The sequence below is a fragment of the Sinocyclocheilus grahami genome, unplaced genomic scaffold, assembly GCF_001515645.1.
Source record: "Sinocyclocheilus grahami isolate Dianchi unplaced genomic scaffold, SAMN03320097.WGS_v1.1 scaffold111.1, whole genome shotgun sequence".
Lineage (NCBI taxonomy): Eukaryota > Metazoa > Chordata > Actinopteri > Cypriniformes > Cyprinidae > Sinocyclocheilus > Sinocyclocheilus grahami.
The window spans coordinates 1,084,375-1,103,551 of NW_015505290.1; the positions used below are offsets into that span (position 1 = coordinate 1,084,375).

Sequence of the window (19,177 nt, forward strand, 5' to 3'; positions counted from 1 at the left end):
GGAGGGGGGGGGGGGAGGGTGAGTTAAAAGAAAAGCCTTCAATTACATAAACAATGAGTTTTTCAAATAAACATGGATGCGTGACAATATTTGCACCATCAAAACTGTTTACAGAAAGACAGCTGTGGTGTCTTGTGCCTAGTTGGAGGATAAAGTTGCCCTGAAAAATAAGGATGCAAGGCACTGGGGTTTCTGAGCAATGAATGTTTATCAGAGATCTGTCTTCTATGACTGGCCTCACAACATTTCCTTGTGAAACTGAACACACTAAAAAAAACAGTACTAGTTCAAAGACAGACAACATATCAACTACCTAGGTTAATACTGACAATCAGAAAATACATGTCGGATTTACTTTAGCCATGTTATCATGCCCATAATCGTATTTAAATTGTTAAAACTGCAGTGAATTCAGTCAAGTGGACAAAGCAAGGAATTTTAATCATTTCATTAAATAAAGTCACACTGAGTGTGTTCCTGGAGAAAGATTTCAATGCATCTCCTTCAAACTAATGACACTATGGAACAACATGGATGTCGAATGGAGACGTGCAGAATTCCTGCAGCACTCCACAGCTCTAAATTTTAGTATCTCAATTTAGCCAACTGTTAAAAAAGTGATAGTTCTCTCTAAAAAAAAACATTTATTCACCCTCATGTCATTCCAAATCTGTGATACACCAAAAACTCTGAAAATAATACATTGACAAAGACAATGTTAAAGATATGTTGCATTCATATTCAGAGCAGCCTTTTCCTAGCTTGGGTTTCAGAGTAACACATCCACAGGAAGTTCATGTATACAGCATTCATACTGACAGGAAGTTCCCTCCCCTCATTCTCTCGATGCATTACCGCTTATTGTGAGGCGTGAACTCAACCAGTTTTTAGATAACAACTTTCTACACCTCTCAGATTTAAGAGCATCTTTCCTGAACCACTGAATGAACCCTTAGGGCCATAGCACTGGTCTGGAATGGACCCACTGAGAAGAGAAACAAGCCCTAGGAAGAACAGAGAATTACAAAATGTTATGAGAACGAGCCCTTGAGGGAAAACCACGACAAGGATACAAATGTCTGACAAGGGTGTTCACTCAGGTTAGTTTGCTTCAGAAGGATGAAAACAGACAGGAAGGACCTCAGACTGAACCAAAATCTATACAGCGAGAAACAATCCAGCGTATTGTTGAGCGAGAGAAAGCACAAGGGTCCGGAATGGGTGGGTGTCATTCTGCTGAAGGAAATCCACTGAAGACAAATGCAGGAAACATTTGAAACCTTTTTGAGAATGGCTATAAACATTACTGTTCAAGAGTCAGAAGCTTTGAAGAGGCCCTCTGAAGATCATAACATCACACGCACTCACTTTCAAGAAAAACAGCCCACCGATGGCAACAAATGCCAAAAAACCCTGTTCAAATTCATCAGTTCGATAAAATCTATAAACAAAACAAGTGAAAGGCTGGTGAAATGATCAAAATCATGAACATCATATGTGTTTGCAACCAAATGTTTGTTGGTTTTGACTACAACTGTGGACCTTCACTAGTCCAAGTCATGTATAGGTTAAGCTAGGATTAAAACCGGATCATAACAAGGTTAAACGGAGGGATTTTCTTCAGGACAAGCCAAGGAAGCCAAAGAGAAGTGGCACCAGGGAAACGCAGCAGTAGGCCACTGTGCCGTAGACCATAAACCGGTACGCCAGTTCCACGTGCGCGTGTTGTCTAGCCTTCCGCACATCATCCGAAGGCACGCCGAAGATCCTGCAGGCCAGTGGGATTGCCACTGCCTTCATAGCAGCCCTGACGGCTAGAAGCACGGCCACTCCTACCAGGAGCCGCATGATGGAGCGAGTCAGTAAGGCCCCGTCAATCAGGGGCAGTGTGAGTGGGAGAGCTTCTTCGGGGGGATCTGGCTGCAGACCCAGTTGGCGGTTCAGACGGGATGCCAACGCGGCTCCGGCAGCTGTGGCCAACGCTTGGGCCGTGTCGCCACGGGAGGTGCTCCATGCGTCCAGCGAGAAGGCCACCAAGCTGAAGCCAACATGCACAAGCAGGACGACCAGAGGGGCGTAGCTGTGGGACAGGTAGAACATGTCGATGTCATGCAGCATGGGCTGAAGGACCGCCAGGATGAGCATACTGTAGAGGACGCCTGTGATCACCTCCTGTGAAGATGAAGGAACAAACTTATTAGATTGAAAAAGTCTGAATTCTGTCATCATTTAGTCACCTTCACATCATTCCAAACACATAAGACCTTCGAAAAACAAATGAAGATATTTTTTATGAAACCTGAGTGGTTTCTGTCCCGTAACTTGTTGTTTCACATGGACTCATTTTATAACACCTTCATGACCTTTTTGTTTCTATACGTTTTGGTTACCTGGACTTTCAATGAAGGGAGAGAAACCTCTCAGGTTTCTTTAAAAATATCCTAATTTGTGTTTCAAAGATTAACCAAAGTCTTAAAGGTTTGGAGCAATTTTTAGACAAACTGACATTTAAATTCTCATTGTTTATTCACTACTGGCCAGGCAAATATGTGAAGGTTAGTGAAAACAGGTATTGCTTGGCACGAGAAAGGTGCTGTTCAAGCATCAGTGATCTGTATAAACACAGTGTATGAGTCATTATGGAAACAGGGCCCAGTTGTGTATAGAATGAACCAAAACATTCACCCTGAAATAAAACATTGCAATGTATTTATTAAAGGTCCCATATTGTACACATTTCTGGAGTTTTATTTTAGGTTTTGATGTCCTTAAGAATATATATTTGCGGTACCAAAAACCATCTCAATATATTTTTACAGCTCCTTTCTCGGGAGAAAGTACAGTACTTATACAGTGAGTCCACTAATGTAAGGCCATGATTACCATAACATGTCAAAACTGACTTGAGAACAGGCTGGAAGAATATGGCATGTAGATCTGATAAAGAGGTGTCATTTATGCAGGTTTTACATACACTTCAGCTGCCTTATTTTGTGTGTGGCACAAAAAAAATTGTTCAGGGCATCTCTCCATTTTACGTTAGATTTCACAGACACCAGATGTTCAAAGTCTGAGCTTCCAGCTCACTTTTTCTAACACTGCAGCCTTGAACTGGTTTTGTAACATTCTTCCTTCAGACTTTATTTGTCTTTATTTGCCCTCATGATCATTACCAATGTCCTTTTTTCAATGGAACACAGGTGAATGTTTGAAGAAGTTTCTGCTCACGCTTAAAAAAAAAAAAAAAAAAAGCGAATGGTTTACGATCTTCAAAAAAGAATGCAAAGGTACCATAAAAGTGGTCTATGTAACTCTTCTGTTGTATTCCAGGCTATCTTAAGTCATACGATAGCTTTGTGTGAGGAACAGACTGATCATTCATTCATTATTTACAGAAAATCTTGAGATCTGCCCTAGCTGTTTGCATCACAATTAAGCAGCAGAACTGTTTTCAGTCAATATTGATTAAAAAAAAATCATGTGACACTGAGGAGTTGAGTAATGGCTGTTAAAAATTCAGCTTTGCCATCACAAAAATGAATTGCATTTAAAATTACATTCAAATAGAAAACAATTGTTTTAAACTGTAATATAATTTCACATTTGTAGCACTTTGTTGACACCTTTAGAGTGCTTTTGCCTCATATTTGCTTGACAGCCTCAGTTTCAATATATGGAAATGATATAGAGTGGCTAGAATATTCTTCACATTATTTTTATTGTTCCACAGAAGAAAGTAAGTCACAAGTGTCTGGAGAGGCATGAGGCAGTTCAGTAAATGATCCATTTCCCCCTCGTCGTCTAATCTTATGTGAGGCACATAATAAGGTAACATAAGGTTAACAGAAGATTAGAGCCTGACTTTGGACACCTCACGAGAACACTACAATCTGATTGTCTGTATATGATACACTCATGCCGTTATGTACTTTAAAATGGGTAAAAGGTCAAAGGAGCCTGTAGAATCGGCAGAAGGAAATGCCTAATCATGAGCCATCCACATAGTCACGACAAGAAGCCTGTCTCTTCACTTAGATCTGACAGATGTGTAGCCTGTTCCACCTGTCCATGTCTATTTTATACATGTACACACGCTGCTCCATGTACTGCAAACCAAAGGTCTCTGATTCTTTCCAGCAGTGTCTCATTTACACATTCCCACTGCACTCCTGCTCTAGTCCTTCCCTCTATATATAAGTCTTTTTAAGTTAGAGGGTTGAATGGATGCTGGAAAGATCAAAGAGACGTTTTTTCTTAATCTTCTCTACCAAAGCACTCTGATCACAGGCACTTCGGCCCTAAGCTATCAAACAGTCCATGAGGGGCTCAACAATAAGGATTTTTTTCTATACTGGCTTAGTTAGTCCACTAATTCAGATTGTTACTTGCCTTGCCAACATTTTCACACAAATAATAAATATTTTTAGAAACATTTCTATGAAGACTAGTTTAGATATTTTAGGTCCACTAGTTCATATTTTTACATGCCTTGCCAACATTTTCACACAAATAAGTAATATTTTTAGCACATTATCAATTTCATGTTTCTAACATACTGTTTAGTATATTAATAATAAAATATTTTATTATTTAGGCTTAATTCAGGATAAGTGGAACATTTTTTCCCAGTGTGTCCAACTTCACCCGAATTCGCCCTATATAACATTTTAAACAGACATAAAAACGGGATAGTTTAATAAACCTCATTGGTTCTCCCGTATCAGGCAAACATATTTTTGAGCTTCCACAAGAACTGATGAGTTTTGTTCTTGTGCAACAAGTACAGTTGAGCTCGTCATATTTAATGAGGTTTCTCAGGTTTCATTAAAAATAGCTTAATTTGTATTTTGAAGATAAACAAAAGTATTATTGGTTTGTAATGGCATGAAAACAAGATGCTGAAAAAAGTGAGATATAATGCAACCACCAAAGACGTCCCTCTGCATGAGTACAACCAACAACTAAAAAAAAAAAAATTATATATGTGATTAATTGCTATTAAAGTAATTCAATAAATTTTTTTTTTTAAACATTTAGACATTAAACATTTAGAAAACCACAAACAACTTTACCTTGGCATACTTACATAAGCACAATTTGCAATAACATCCATTAAAAAAAAAATGTCATGTGGTCAATGAACCACATAAGATATAGTGGCGACAGCGGACTGGCCCCATAGGACAAGTGACCATACAATGTTGAGCCCTGGTCCACAGATTTGTGTACCCGCAACATTCACACACAGCATGATCTAGACTTCCTAAATCATTGGGTGTGCAGATTTCCACAAAGATGATTCAGCCACCATCATCGAGAGCACAGCATTAAAATAACAAGGTTCCCATCACCTAGGCAACCAGCATCTGCTTTCTAAATCTGTCTGCTCCCACCAACAGCATTTAAACAGATAAAGAGACACAGCCTCTGCAGAAAAATAACAGGTGTAAGAAGTCAATGGTAATTGTTACTACATGTGCAACCTTCAGCACTGATGACTAACACACAACATGTCGATCTTGATGACTAACGCAAAGCTTGTGTTTCAAACTGTCTATTGGCCTCTGTCTGCTCAACACATAAAAATGGAAATGATCACCACTGGCTCATACAAGCCCAGGGGAAGCAATTATCCAATCAGAGATCTTCTGTGAGGAAAATCAAAACAGATGAGCATTAGAAGATCAGAAGATACTGAGTCAGCCGTGATGACTCACTGATTTGTTTCGTTACTGACAGGAGAGGGTTGCAAAAGACTAAAGCAGCATATATTAGGCTTCTTCTTGAACTGCTCCCAAAATCTTAGTCACGAAGCTGCAAAGCGAGAACTGAAAAGTTCCTCAACTTTGAAAGCTGTGCTGTGGAAAGCTGAAGGTGCCTGAACTGCATAAAACATATTAATATGCTCTGAATAACCATTATACACAGCTACAAGTGCAACAGACTGAAATGATCATGCTTATTAAAGGGTTCGTACATCCAAAAATGAAATAATTTATCATCATTTACTCACCTCATGTTGTTCCAAAACCTATTTGATGATCCATTGATTTAAGGCAATAGGAAAGAATGATTAAATGTGATGAAAATGTTACTCACCAGGACAGAGTGCATGCCCATATAAATCCTGCTGATGCACACAAGGACACTCCAGAACAGAGCGATGCTCAGTCCAAACATGAACGGGTACTGTTGAACACACAGAGGAAAGACTTGTGAGGAACTGCAGTTCAATAGACAGTAAAGTCAATTCTTAAAATCAATAAAAACCAAGGTTATAAATTAAAACCAACACCATAAAAAAACTGTTGGTAAAATAAACCATAACTTAAATAAAATAATATATATATATATATATATATAGTATATATATACATATATATATATAGTATATATATACATATATATAGTACATGTTGTTATTATTACTTTTTTTAAGCTGATGTACTAAAATAACTGAAATACAATTAAATACAATTATTAAATTCTATACAGACATTTTCTCTACAAGAGAAAATAAACACTGAAATGACAAAAAAACATAACATTACTACAACTTGAACTAAAACACATGATTGAAATTTACAAACCACAAAACCCAAAATATTATTTTATAAAATAATAAAAATAAATTATCCAATTCAAATTTCAAATAATGTACACTACTGTTTAAAAGCTGTGGGTCATTAAGCTTTTTTAAAGACAAATACTTTAATTCAGCAAAGATGAAAGAGAAAATATTAAGCAGCACAGCTGTTTTCAACATTGATGAATCTCTTGAGCAGAAAATCAGCATATTAGAATAATTTCTGAAGGATCATGTGTCACTGAAGGCTAGAGTAATGAAGCTGAAAATTCAGCTTAGACATCAGCAAAATAAATTACATTTTAAAATAGAGAAAGTCAGTTTAAATTGTAGTAATATTTCACAATATTACTGTTTCTACTATTTAAAAAAAATGCAGCCTTGGTGAGCATAAGAGACATTTCTAAATCTTACCGACCCAAAACTGATATAAGTATATCATAATCCAATATTTAGTCAAGTGGTATCCAAGAATGTAGTGTTTTTCATACCAAAGAGAAGGCTGAACCAACCGCTTACAGCAGGACTAAAAACCATACAATATAACTTACAATACACATAATGATCAACCACACATTAAGCAACAGAATCAGGACAGAGTGGGCCAGAATGCCTTACAAGTCCATCAAGGACTGAGACCACCAGGCACACTGTTAATGTTCATTATTGTATATATGTTTGATGAATTCCTGAACATACTCTAATACTTTAGAGGCAGACCAAGGGCAGTTGCAAGAGACGTGGATCGAAGAAGCTGCTGATCTGCAGAAATGCCTCTGGATTTCTCATCATTCAGACAACAGATCGGTTCATTTTTGGCATTCAGTTGAACTTTCCTTATGTGCTCATGCATTTATTCACTCCAGTAGTCTGGGCAATATACCAGTACCTCCCACAATCCCATCAACATTGACTACGTGTGTAAGTTAAAAAATTTGAGCTGACTTGACCTCACTGGTTTTCCAGCAACTTCCAAAATAAAGCGTTGATGCAAATTTTCAGTTTCCCTGAAAAAAATCTTCATACGTGAAAACAAAGCTGCTAGTTCTTAATTCTCCAATCTGTAGGCTTGTTTGAATAAATCATCGGCAGAAAATCAAGTGGCCAGAGCAATGGCGAAAGAAGAGGAAACATGTTTGAGGCTATTGTTCCTAGTTTCCAGCTAAATTTAAGAGGATATGAAAGCAAGAAAATAAACTATAGGGACTGAGTTCCATTTTCTGCACAAACAGCTGGATAAGACTTTCAGTCTTCAGCAGGTACATGGCACATTATCAGTCAGTTTCTGCTGACTTCAAAAAAAAACTGCAAGGGAAAAAATTAAGAAGAACGGACTTCATTCTTATTCATTTTTTCCCGGCAGTTTTTCATGAGAATCTGTCAAAAGCAGAAGACTAAGAAAAGCTTTCTACAGAACTAGATCAGATCCCTGTTGTATATAATGGGTGTATCAAAAAGAGTTATCAGCATAAGCAATAGCACAACTTCTTCTGGCTATATGCTAATTGTTGTTCAAAGTAATGATTTTTGACACCAACAAGCATATGATTCAGATAACCCAGCAGAGAAATCCATATTTATGAATAATACAGTGCACTGCATAAACCTTTAGTGCTTAAGAAACAAAACCTGCATATTTTGCAAAAAATTTTTTAAAATACTATTGAGATGAATGTCCTGTCTGGAAATGCATTTACTAGGAACCTTGATTTCCAGATGAGTTAGTTCTACAATAATATGGAAAAGTAAAACTATTTTCCAATGGATGCAACAGACTAAGGACAGATGACTTTTGAGATCTGAAAATCAATATTTGAGCACCAGTGGAATAATGCCCTTTTAAAGGAAGGGCAATAATTCTAGCATGTCAACACTGAACTGGATGAACAGCACTGGCAAATTAAGTGAATTAGTATAGAAACTAAAAACATATCACTTCCCCTAAAGAGAAACAGCTTATTTCAGTACTTTCTGATGCTGCAAGTCCTAGTCATCCTTCAAGTAGGTTTTGAGAACAAAGCATTAAGAATAAGCCTCAAATATTATTATGTTTGATTAAATATGATGCATACAAGTAGACAGTGCTTCATAATGGAGAGACTAAAGGTACCTTAATCTTTAAACAGTTTAAATAGCTAAATGAACTATCATATATGTATATAGAAAATACAAAACCTTTACATTCTTGCCTGTTAAATGTTAAGAGTAGTTAATGCAGTCAATGAGATCTTGACTCAGGCAAAGTATTCTGTTGTTTCTTTGAAAATAAATGGTAACAGAACTTTCTTCATTAGGACATTAAAACAAAGATAACTTAAAATAAATAAAACAACAAAATCAATGAAAGCAGGAAATCTTTTTGGAATGAGATCATTACGCAACTCTTATGCTACGAGCAGGTGAAGCATGACGCCAGAACACATCCTTATCCCAAACCCCTGTACTGACAGGTTCACAACTTAACTAATTAACAAACAACATAATTATTTAACCATCAGTGCATTATGGAGCATTCTTTAATAACACTTTGTAAAGGAATTTGCTTTAAATAAATGATACATCTAGGTAAACAATTAAATCTTCAAAGGCTGGGCATCAGGATATTATTAGCTTGCTTATGCATAACCACCGAAATGCTAAAGGTAGGTTGTTTTGATAATGAGGACAGATGTTCAGAATGAATACAGCACACCCAATACAGCACAGCAAGCCTTAACAAGTTTAACCTAACTTGTATCTTTTTCTACAATACTAGCACTTATTTTATTATTAGTACGGCAAAATGTAAAGCATAGAGTAGCCCTTTCCACTACAGTAACCATTCGGTTAGTTACTGGCACTGCTTCGTTTACTACTACTTGCTGTCCCAATAGTGACAAGTAATTATTCCATTGCCATTGGTTGCATGTTTGCTGGGACAGCATCATTGCAAATTGCAATGTGGGAATCTGTGGTTCATGTATTACAATTTTTGCCGTTATATTTCAACACCCCTGCACTATATCTGTACTTACATACAATTACTTTTTACATGTCATACGTAAAGACTAGTCAGAATTTCAATAGTCTTGTGGGTAACGCGCCAACTTGAAGCGCCGTTGCGCTAAGGGTGTCCCAAGTTCGAACCCTGACTCAAGGACCTTTCCTGATCCTGTCCCCCTCTCTCTCTCTCTCCCACTTCGCTTCCCGTCTCATCTACACTGTCCTATAGCAATAAAGGCAAAAAACAGCAAATATAAATCTTTAAAAAAATAGAATGGCTACTTCATCATTTAATTAAATCATATTAGTTTGCTTACAATTACATTTTGATTGAACTATATACTAGTTTCTAATAAAGTGTCTATTCAGTTGCCACTAGAAAAACTGGAATAGATCTTAGTAACTATATGTTGGAACAGTTACAAGTAACTAGAAATAAGTACTAGTACATAAATGTAAATTACTAGTCGAACAGGAATAGGTAATAGCAACTGGAATACAACTAGATGATATCTACAGATCCACAAAATTCAATGGCCAAATTTGGTAACACTGGTAACTAACTACATTAGTTAACGAACAAAAATGTAAGAATTTCTTTACTAATACATTACTAGTAGCTGTATTCGTTAATATAACTTAAAGGACCAGGGCTAACATAGCAATAAATGGTAACACTTTATTTTAAGGTGTCCTTGTTACACGTTACATGTACTAACTATAATAATAACACTAAATTATGCATAATTACACGCAAGTAACCCTAATCCTAACCCCTAACCATATAGTAAGTACATGTAGCTAATTAATATTACTCAGTACTTAAATTTATAATTGCACTGTAACAAGGACACCTTAAAATAATGTAACCCAATAAACAGTTGTTGTGATGGCTAAGGCCACACTTAATAATTGGGCTAGTTCATTTCAATCGTTTTAGTTTTCTTTTTAATTAATTTCATTTCTTTGTAGGAGAAATTGATTTTGGTTTGTTTAAGGGATTAATTGTTTGTTTGCTTGGCTATCGATTGGTTTTGTGTGTGGAAACAGAGCAAGAGTGCGGAGGCATACCTGCCACCGGCTGCATGTGAGCAGGAACAGACAGAAGGGCAGCGCGGTGCCGGTCATGGCGTGTGTGGAGGGCATGCTGTACTCCGTGTTGTAGAACACCTCCACTTTGACCACAGGAGGAGAGGCGGGACGGGTCCAGCGGACCACATCTTTCGTGGACTGGCCGAGGAACAGCACCCAGGCCCACACCACGATCAGCTGCCGGCTCACATAGGGGTCGACGTTCCACATCAAGAAGGGGAAGAACACGATGAAGAACATCTCGTTGCCCAGCTCGGTGCCGACGGTGAAGAGATAGAAGAGAAACCTGTTCTCGATGATGAACTCTTGGCCAACATCACCGGTCAATGAGTTCCTCCGTAACGGCTTCACCGTGCCTTTGGAGTCCCTCTCCGCGTCTCGCCCCGAGGGTCCGTTAGCGGAACATTCGTCCTGTTCAACATTTTCAACAGCATTTAAACTTTTTCTCAGCCTTTGGCCCGGAAGTCCGTGTGCTGAGTCTCCACCAGCCGCGCATTGCCCCACGCAAGCACCGTTGACCCCAAGCGTCTCGCCAGCCTCGGCCGGTTTTTTAGGAAACGTCCCGCGGACGCCGCAGAGCTGCTGGAATCTGGCGACATGGCAGGGATCCTGTAGGTATCGACAAAGGGAGACGAATCCGTGGAGCGCGTCGCTTGCCATGGTGAAAGCGAAAGGGCTGAATCAGTATCCCACGCGCTGCTCACGAGAGGCTGTAAACACCAGCGCGTGCAAAGCTGCACTGAATAATGGCTGGTTATATTGCACGGCGCATAGCTATACAATCTTCGAGTCTTCAAAGCGCAGGAGACAGTGGTAAAGTAGAGTGGCTATTTGACTGGGAGCTAGGAAGTACCCTTCCGTTATTATGAGGTACGTAGCTGAAGGCGGGGACGAGCACTGGTAGTGACGCACAGTAGGTCCCGGTCTTTCTCAATTATGGTCTGCTGGGAAAAAAATGTAATATTCACTAATGAAATAACGTTATAGTAACTAGCATGAAACAGGAGGATCAGAAAATGTGCGGAGCTTAGCGCTTTATCAAGAATGATGAGATCGAAAATTAAATCTTCATTAGTTATTCACTCTGCATAGTATATTCAATGGCTATTACCGTTTTTCAAGTGTAAATGATCATACAGGACGCTTCTGAAGCAGCTCGTTGATGTCGAGTTCACGTGTTAACTGTTACTTTTCTCCGCGCTGGTTAGGCTTCACCAATCAGTCATTAAAGTAGTGGATGGGAATTTATAAAAAAAAAAATCATAATAATTTCAAAGAGATTGCTGAGTATTTCTGTTTGTGCGAAAAAATGCACAAATGCTGGGAAATAACGAAGTCATACGTTTGATAATATGTCTCCAAGACAAAACCTCACGAGGTTTATGCGACTCAGTTGAGTTTTCAGTTGAGTAAGCAGTCGAGCGCCCCCTAAAGGTAAACTAAGTATTTTGGTAATTATTGTAAAAATGTTAACCTGTGCAATTGTACAATTTTGTAAATGTTAAAAATAAGTTTTTTTTTTAAAGAAAATGATTCATAAACATAAAAATGAATATAGCATAAAAATGATGCCAACTTTATGGCTCATGAGTAGACCAAGACAAAACCTCACGAGGTTTATGCGACTCAGTTGAGTTTTCAGTTGAGTAAGCAGTCGAGCGCCCCCTAAAGGTAAACTAAGTATTTTGGTAATTAGTGTAAAAATGTTAACCTGTGCAATTGTACAATTTTATAAATGTTAAAAATAAGTTTTTTTTTAAAGAAAATGATTCATAAACATAAAAATGAATATAGCATAAAAATGATGCCAACTTTATGGCTCATGAGTAGATGATCCTTTGTCTGAAAAAATACCTCATGACATGAAATGTTTAAAGATTGTTATAGTCTATCTTTTAACGTGTGTCTAGCAGTATCAGATTGAAACTTCATAAGTACCTTAAAGCAAGACCTTACAGTTGTAAACAATTTTCAACAAATTTAACAAAGATTAATAAACACTGCAACAAATGTAGGTCATGTAGGTTAAGGCATCAACTAACTTTGCTACTTCTCACTCTTTGAACAGTGACTAATAGTTAAGGAATAGGTACTAGTATTTAATGAGTTGAGTGCTACTGGCTAATTGAAAAGATACTGATCAATAAGTGCTAATGCATTATAGCTCGTAATATAAAAAATGCTTGTTAGTTCAGGGAAAAAAACAGATTGCTAAGAACGGACCAACGGAATACTGTCAACTTGTCTCACGTGGGTACGATTATCGATTGGTTTTGTGTGTGAAACAGCTCAAGAGTGCATCATACCTGCCACCGGCTGCATGTGAGCAGGAACAGACAGAAGGGCAGCGCGGTGCCGGTCATGGCGTGTGTGGAGGGCATGCTGTACTCCGTGTTGTAGAACACCTCCACTTTGACCACAGGAGGAGAGGCGGGACGGGTCCAGCGGACCACATCTTTCGTGGACTGGCCGAGGAACAGCACCCAGGCCCACACCACGATCAGCTGCCGGCTCACATAGGGGTCGACGTTCCACATCAAGAAGGGGAAGAACACGATGAAGAACATCTCGTTGCCCAGCTCGGTGCCGACGGTGAAGAGATAGAAGAGAAACCTGTTCTCGATGATGAACTCTTGGCCAACATCACCGGTCAATGAGTTCCTGCGTAACGGCTTCACCGTGCCTTTGGAGTCCCTCTCCGCGTCTCGCCCCGAGGGTCCGTTAGCGGAACATTCGTCCTGTTCAACATTTTCAACAGCATTTAAACTTTTTCTCAGCCTTTGGCCCGGAAGTCCGTGTGCTGAGTCTCCACCCGCCGCGCATTGCCCCACGCAAGCACCGTTGACCCCAAGCGTCTCGCCAGCCTCGGCCGGTTTTTTAGGAAACGTCCCGCGGACGCCGCAGAGCTGCTGGAATCTGGCGACATGGCAGGGATCCTGTAGGTATCGACAAAGGGAGACGAATCCGTGGAGCGCGTCGCTTGCCATGGTGAAAGCGAAAGGGCTGAATCAGTATCCCACGCGCTGCTCACGAGAGGCTGTAAACACCAGCGCGTGCAAAGCTGCACTGAATAATGGCTGGTTATATTGCACGGCGCATAGCTATACAATCTTCGAGTCTTCAAAGCGCAGGAGACAGTGGTAAAGTAGAGTGGCTATTTGACTGGGAGCTAGGAAGTACCCTTCCGTTATTATGAGGTACGTAGCTGAAGGCGGGGACGAGCACTGGTAGTGACGCACAGTAGGTCCCGGTCTTTCTCAATTATGGTCTGCTGGGAAAAAAATGTAATATTCACTAATGAAATAACGTTATAGTAACTAGCATGAAACAGGAGGATCAGAAAATGTGCGGAGCTTAGCGCTTTATCAAGAATGATGAGATCGAAAATTAAATCTTCATTAGTTATTCACTCTGCATAGTATATTCAATGGCTATTACCGTTTTTCAAGTGTAAATGATCATACAGGACGCTTCTGAAGCAGCTCGTTGATGTCGAGTTCACGTGTTAACTGTTACTTTTCTCCGCGCTGGTTAGGCTTCACCAATCAGTCATTAAAGTAGTGGATGGGAATTTATAAAAAAAAAAATCATAATAATTTCAAAGAGATTGCTGAGTATTTCTGTTTGTGCGAAAAAATGCACAAATGCTGGGAAATAACGAAGTCATACGTTTGATAATATGTCTCCAAGACAAAACCTCACGAGGTTTATGCGACTCAGTTGAGTTTTCAGTTGAGTAAGCAGTCGAGCGCCCCCTAAAGGTAAACTAAGTATTTTGGTAATTATTGTAAAAATGTTAACCTGTGCAATTGTACAATTTTGTAAATGTTAAAAATAAGTTTTTTTTTTAAAGAAAATGATTCATAAACATAAAAATGAATATAGCATAAAAATGATGCCAACTTTATGGCTCATGAGTAGAGTTGAGCATGAGTTGTCTCAAAAAATACCTCATGACATGAAATGTTTAAAGATTGTTATAGTCTATCTTTTAACGTGGCGTAACGGCTTCACCGTGCCTTTGGAGTCCCTCTCCGCGTCTCGCCCCGAGGGTCCGTTAGCGGAACATTCGTCCTGTTCAACATTTTCAACAGCATTTAAACTTTTTCTCAGCCTTTGGCCCGGAAGTCCGTGTGCTGAGTCTCCACCCGCCGCGCATTGCCCCACGCAAGCACCGTTGACCCCAAGCGTCTCGCCAGCCTCGGCCGGTTTTTTAGGAAACGTCCCGCGGACGCCGCAGAGCTGCTGGAATCTGGCGACATGGCAGGGATCCTGTAGGTATCGACAAAGGGAGACGAATCCGTGGAGCGCGTCATAACTCAGTGGCATTGTAAACATTTCTCCACTAGAGGGAGACTTTGCATGGCTTTTCATTTTCTGGTGGCATTTATCATTTTATTTTTGATTTATTATTTATTATAATTCATCATTATATTAGTTTTATTTTTTAATTCAATTAAATTAATTGATTTGAACGAAGCAATGTACCACTAATGCTTTCTGAAAACACAAAAACCCTTAACCTAAATTTGGGGAGTTTTTTTTTTTTTTTATTTTACCTACAGTCGGTACGGAAAGTATTCAGACCCCCTTAAATTTTTCACTCTTTGTTATATTGCAGCCATTTGCTAAATAACTCCGTGACATTGTAAACATTTCTCCACTAGAGGGAGACTTTGCATGGTTTTTCATTTTCTGGTGGCATTTATCATTTTATTTTTGATTTATTATTTATTATAATTCATCATTATATTAGTTTTATTTTTTAATTCAATTAAATTAATTGATTTGACCGAAGCAATGTACCACTAATGCTTTCTGAAAACACAAAAACCCTTAACCTAAATTTGGGGAGTTTTTTTTTTTAATTATTTTACCTACAGTCGGTACGGAAAGTATTCAGACCCCCTTAAATTTTTCACTCTTTGTTATATTGCAGCCATTTGCTAAAATCTAAAAATCTAAGCATTCCCTATATGAAAAATGTAACAGCCTAAAAGCAGAATCAAACTAGAAACCCAACAGCAGGACGGTAGGATCTCCTTTTATTATTTATTTGTGTCCAAACCAAAACATAACCAATGCTTTCACATTCAAGTGTTCATATTATGAAATAAAGCACTGTGGAATACATAACGCAAGGTCAACCGATACATAAATTAACGACTCTGTTCAGAGCCAATTATTTCTCCACTTGAATCTTCTAATGTCTTTACGTTTCACTGAAAGGAAAAAAAAGTTAAATTTTATTTATTTATTTTTTGATTAATGGAACTATACACTTACAGGCATTCTTGTCTTCCTCCATCACACTCAGAAGCCATTCCTGTGTTTGTTCTGGCTCACCTTTAAGACAAAAGTGAAAACAAAACATCACACCAGCACAAACTTCTGACCCATAATTTGAACTATCATTGTTCTCAAAAGTTGTTTTGTGTCTAAAAGAGGGGTTTAGCCAATTCTGACTTGGTTTGCCGAAGTTTTGCCAGGTTCTGGTCCTGAGGGATGGATGTCTCTTTTTCTGACTAAACAGGGCTTGATCGGTCCCAGAGCCTGATGTGACCATCTCAACCTGTCTGTGGTGCCTAGATTTCGTTCCCTTAACACCATGTGGGACATGTGAAGGGATAAAACAAACCATTTTCGGCATGAGTTTTTTCAAAGAGGTAACTGTATGTAGGTATAAATGTATGCAGATGATAAACATCTGTATCCTAAAAATTATCTTAAACAGAGCAATTACTTTAAGTACCATCCTCAAATACTGAACCCACTATGTAAACCATGTTTACAGAACTTAAGCAACAAGCATAGCAGCATTTGTTGCAAGAATTTCAAACCTTTGACACATGACCATATGATTTGGACTTGATGGTAGCAAGCATGACAGCTCTACTGGAGGACTGCAGAAACAACGGCAGTAGTCTTTATTAAATTCAGACGCTATAACCATATGAAATTTCTTTACTATGAAAGCTTGTTTCAAGTGGGGAAAAAAAGTCTGAATTGTAACAAGGGGGGGGGGGGTCAAATTCAGAACTGAGAGGGAAAAGGGCAGAATTGTGAGAGGAAAAGTAAAAAAAAAATTAATCCCATGGCGGAAACAAGTTTCCATATTTTACTGTGGAAAGTTTCTGGTGGGGTTTAACGCACCTCAGATTTCTGAGTGGTTTCCTTCTTTGAGTTTTTCTCCTTTTCAGCCTGAGTACAAATGTAATTATGAATAATGCACACTAGTAAGACAAAGTCATACAAACTGAAAAGAGCTGAAAAAAATAGTCAATGCATAGTACTACAGTTCATCAACTTACTGCAATTTTGTCCTGCCACTGTTGGTACTCAAAAGCACATTTCTGAACTAAACATGTCAGGTTAAGCAGCGTCACTCCAGATGATGGTGGCACTGACGATTTCTTTAGCCTCTCATAATGACCATGCATATTTGCAATCTCCTGCAATAAAAAATAAATCCATTAATTTCAAATTATCTAGATTTCAAGAGACATTATGCAGTGAGAACTGTTTAAAACAGATAATAAATTTCACAATAAAAACATTTTGCTATAGTAAATACTCACTTCTAGCATTTCAATGGAAGCGAGTTCGGTCACTCTGTTCTTGTGGTCCCGAAACTCTTCATTCACATTATGCTGAACGCGTTCTCTCGCTTCAAATGTCAGCTGCAAGTCAGTCACATTAGGAGCCTTTTACATGCTTTTGGAAGATATAGCCCTTCACCTCAAAACACAATAGTAGAGGTAGAATCTGCTGACCTTTTGGGGCATGGCAGTGAAACAAAAGGCCTTAGATGACAAAAGCCTTTTAAAGACGTAAACAACATCCAAATGCTGGCAACTTTTTGCATCCGCGATAAGCTTCTGCACATCGTACCAGTCCTTCAGAGCAATCCTGATCTAAGTAAATCAGACACACTCAACTTTATGTTTATCATATTTAGAAACAATTTGTGGGAAAACCTGAATCATTGGTCTCGATTGAAAAGAGAGTGAGAATACAGAAACCGACCACCTTTTCCTTAGGCCAAATAAGTTGTGTATTGTAAATGCCGTAGATCATATACAGGCCTCCCACCCGAATCTGAAAACTGTATGGGGGCAGAATGTATCTGTAGGCTATGGTGAATATAAGCCGCGTGAAGTATCTCTTCTCATGGTCAGACTGAGTGCCACTGTTGGGAAAAAGAGATGAGAGCAATTGAAATACAAGACTCATATAAAACCGTAATTTACACTAAAGCTCCAAAAACACATGCTTCATGTTAACTTTATGAGAAAACCATAAAAATGTTAAAACGTTTAAAAAAAGTTTTTTTTTTTTTAATAAAAGGTATTGTGCAGAATGTCTGTGCTGCTCTTTTGCATACAATAAAAGTGAATGGGAAGTGTGACTTTCAAGCTCCAAAAATGAAAAAAAAAGCTCCCCAAAATATTCCAATGACAAGTGACTTCACTTATGCCAAATCAGTAAGAGTAACTAAACTCAAGTACTGCAGACAGAATCAGCCCGATCTAGTTTTACAGTTCAGCATACTGACTATAGCTCAGCCAAAGCTGAAAATTCTGTCATCATTTATTTGCCCTCATGTCGTTCCAAACCTTTATGGCTTTCATGCCTCTGTTGAACATAAAAGATATTTTGAGAACTAACTCGGTGTTTTATTTTCTTTAAATGAAATGGGCAGTGCAATCAACATTCTTCTAAATATCTTAATTTGTGTTTCACAAGAGAAAGAAAGCCATACAGGTTTGAAATTATGTGAGGGTTAGTAAATGATGACAGAATATTCATTTTTGGGTGAACCGTCCCTGTTCCTCTGACAAAGCGATTATATGACCGTCTGGGTTTCTATGAAAAAAGTAATTATATGCTAAATTCTCCTTTGTGGGGGGGAAAAAATTATAAAACAGAACAACAACAGCATCATACGTTTTTGTAAATGACAACTTTCATTTTGGGGAAAACTATTAAGTGTGGCAAACATCTTAAAACCATCACCTGTACCTGTACAGATGACTACTGAGGAATCTATGTGAAGTGACTAAATTCAAATATACTATTGCACGTCTGATAAGCCGGTAGCCTATTTATAAGCAATAAAATATTTTTAATTCCCCCAACTACTATTACTGTAGTAGTGCAACGATGTAAAAGTGTTACTTACAAAAACACACCAGAGAAGTCCATCTCCCTCCAGATAGCAGAAAACTCCTCATACCGAACCGACTCGGTTTGCTGGAAGCGGCCCAGAAGCTCCTCACAGTCGCTTTTCAACGGAGCCCAGTAATATTCACACAGCTTCTCTATCCGACGACACACTCACATGAGAACCCAGCCCTGATGTCAAGCAAACATATCTAAAATAATATTTACAGTAACTTACTCCGCGACATCACCTCAAGGCCTCTATCTTTTCTGCGTACAGTCCTCTATCGCACTTTGAATGGTAATTGCCTGTGCACCTGCGCGCGTGCTGATTTAACCAACTAGCAGGTGTTG

The 19,177-nt window shown here is 38.6% G+C and overlaps 2 protein-coding genes across 5 annotated transcripts; both read right to left on the minus strand.

The window, feature by feature from the left end:
* Positions 1-12: 12 nt before the first annotated feature.
* On the minus strand, positions 13-14,433 carry LOC107589063 (sphingosine-1-phosphate phosphatase 1-like). Of its 4 annotated transcripts, XM_016277390.1 has the most exons (5): positions 12,268-12,327; positions 10,640-12,030; positions 6,100-6,189; positions 1,589-2,172; positions 13-1,271 (listed from the first exon to the last, which is right to left on the minus strand). In XM_016277390.1, the coding sequence occupies exons 2-4, from the start codon at positions 11,318-11,320 to the stop codon at positions 1,621-1,623; spliced, it is 1,323 nt and encodes a 440-aa protein (XP_016132876.1). In that variant the 5' UTR covers positions 11,321-12,030; positions 12,268-12,327; the 3' UTR covers positions 13-1,271; positions 1,589-1,620. The 4 variants fall into 4 exon arrangements, with proteins under 4 accessions (XP_016132876.1, XP_016132875.1, XP_016132878.1 ...); XM_016277389.1 differs by having other exon boundaries at positions 13-2,172; XM_016277392.1 differs by lacking the exons at positions 10,640-12,030; positions 12,268-12,327 and adding an exon at positions 12,967-14,433 and having other exon boundaries at positions 13-2,172.
* Positions 14,434-15,687: 1,254 nt separating this feature from the next.
* On the minus strand, positions 15,688-19,177 carry snapc1a (small nuclear RNA activating complex, polypeptide 1a). The gene is made up of 11 exons (XM_016277393.1): positions 19,062-19,177; positions 18,843-18,981; positions 17,690-17,849; positions 17,434-17,574; positions 17,239-17,340; positions 16,972-17,112; positions 16,814-16,861; positions 16,501-16,563; positions 16,127-16,259; positions 15,947-16,006; positions 15,688-15,882 (listed from the first exon to the last, which is right to left on the minus strand). The coding sequence occupies exons 1-11, from the start codon at positions 19,069-19,071 to the stop codon at positions 15,833-15,835; spliced, it is 1,047 nt and encodes a 348-aa protein (XP_016132879.1). The 5' UTR covers positions 19,072-19,177; the 3' UTR covers positions 15,688-15,832.

Excerpts from the sequence above, each read along its gene's own strand:
- LOC107589063 (XM_016277392.1), bottom strand. The coding sequence starts at position 13,647 with ATGGCAAGCGACGCGCTCCACGGATTCGTCTCCCTTTGTCGATACCTA. Across the intron at positions 6,190-12,966 it reads TCACATGCAGCCGGTGGCAG|TACCCGTTCATGTTTGGACT; the intron begins GTATGATGCACT and ends TGTGTTCAACAG. Across the intron at positions 2,173-6,099 it reads TGGGCATGCACTCTGTCCTG|GAGGTGATCACAGGCGTCCT; the intron begins GTGAGTAACATT and ends TCATCTTCACAG.
- snapc1a (XM_016277393.1), bottom strand. Across the intron at positions 16,862-16,971 it reads AGTGGCAGGACAAAATTGCA|GCTGAAAAGGAGAAAAACTC; the intron begins GTAAGTTGATGA and ends ATTTGTACTCAG. Across the intron at positions 16,564-16,813 it reads AAACCACTCAGAAATCTGAG|TCCTCCAGTAGAGCTGTCAT; the intron begins GTGCGTTAAACC and ends TTGTTTCTGCAG.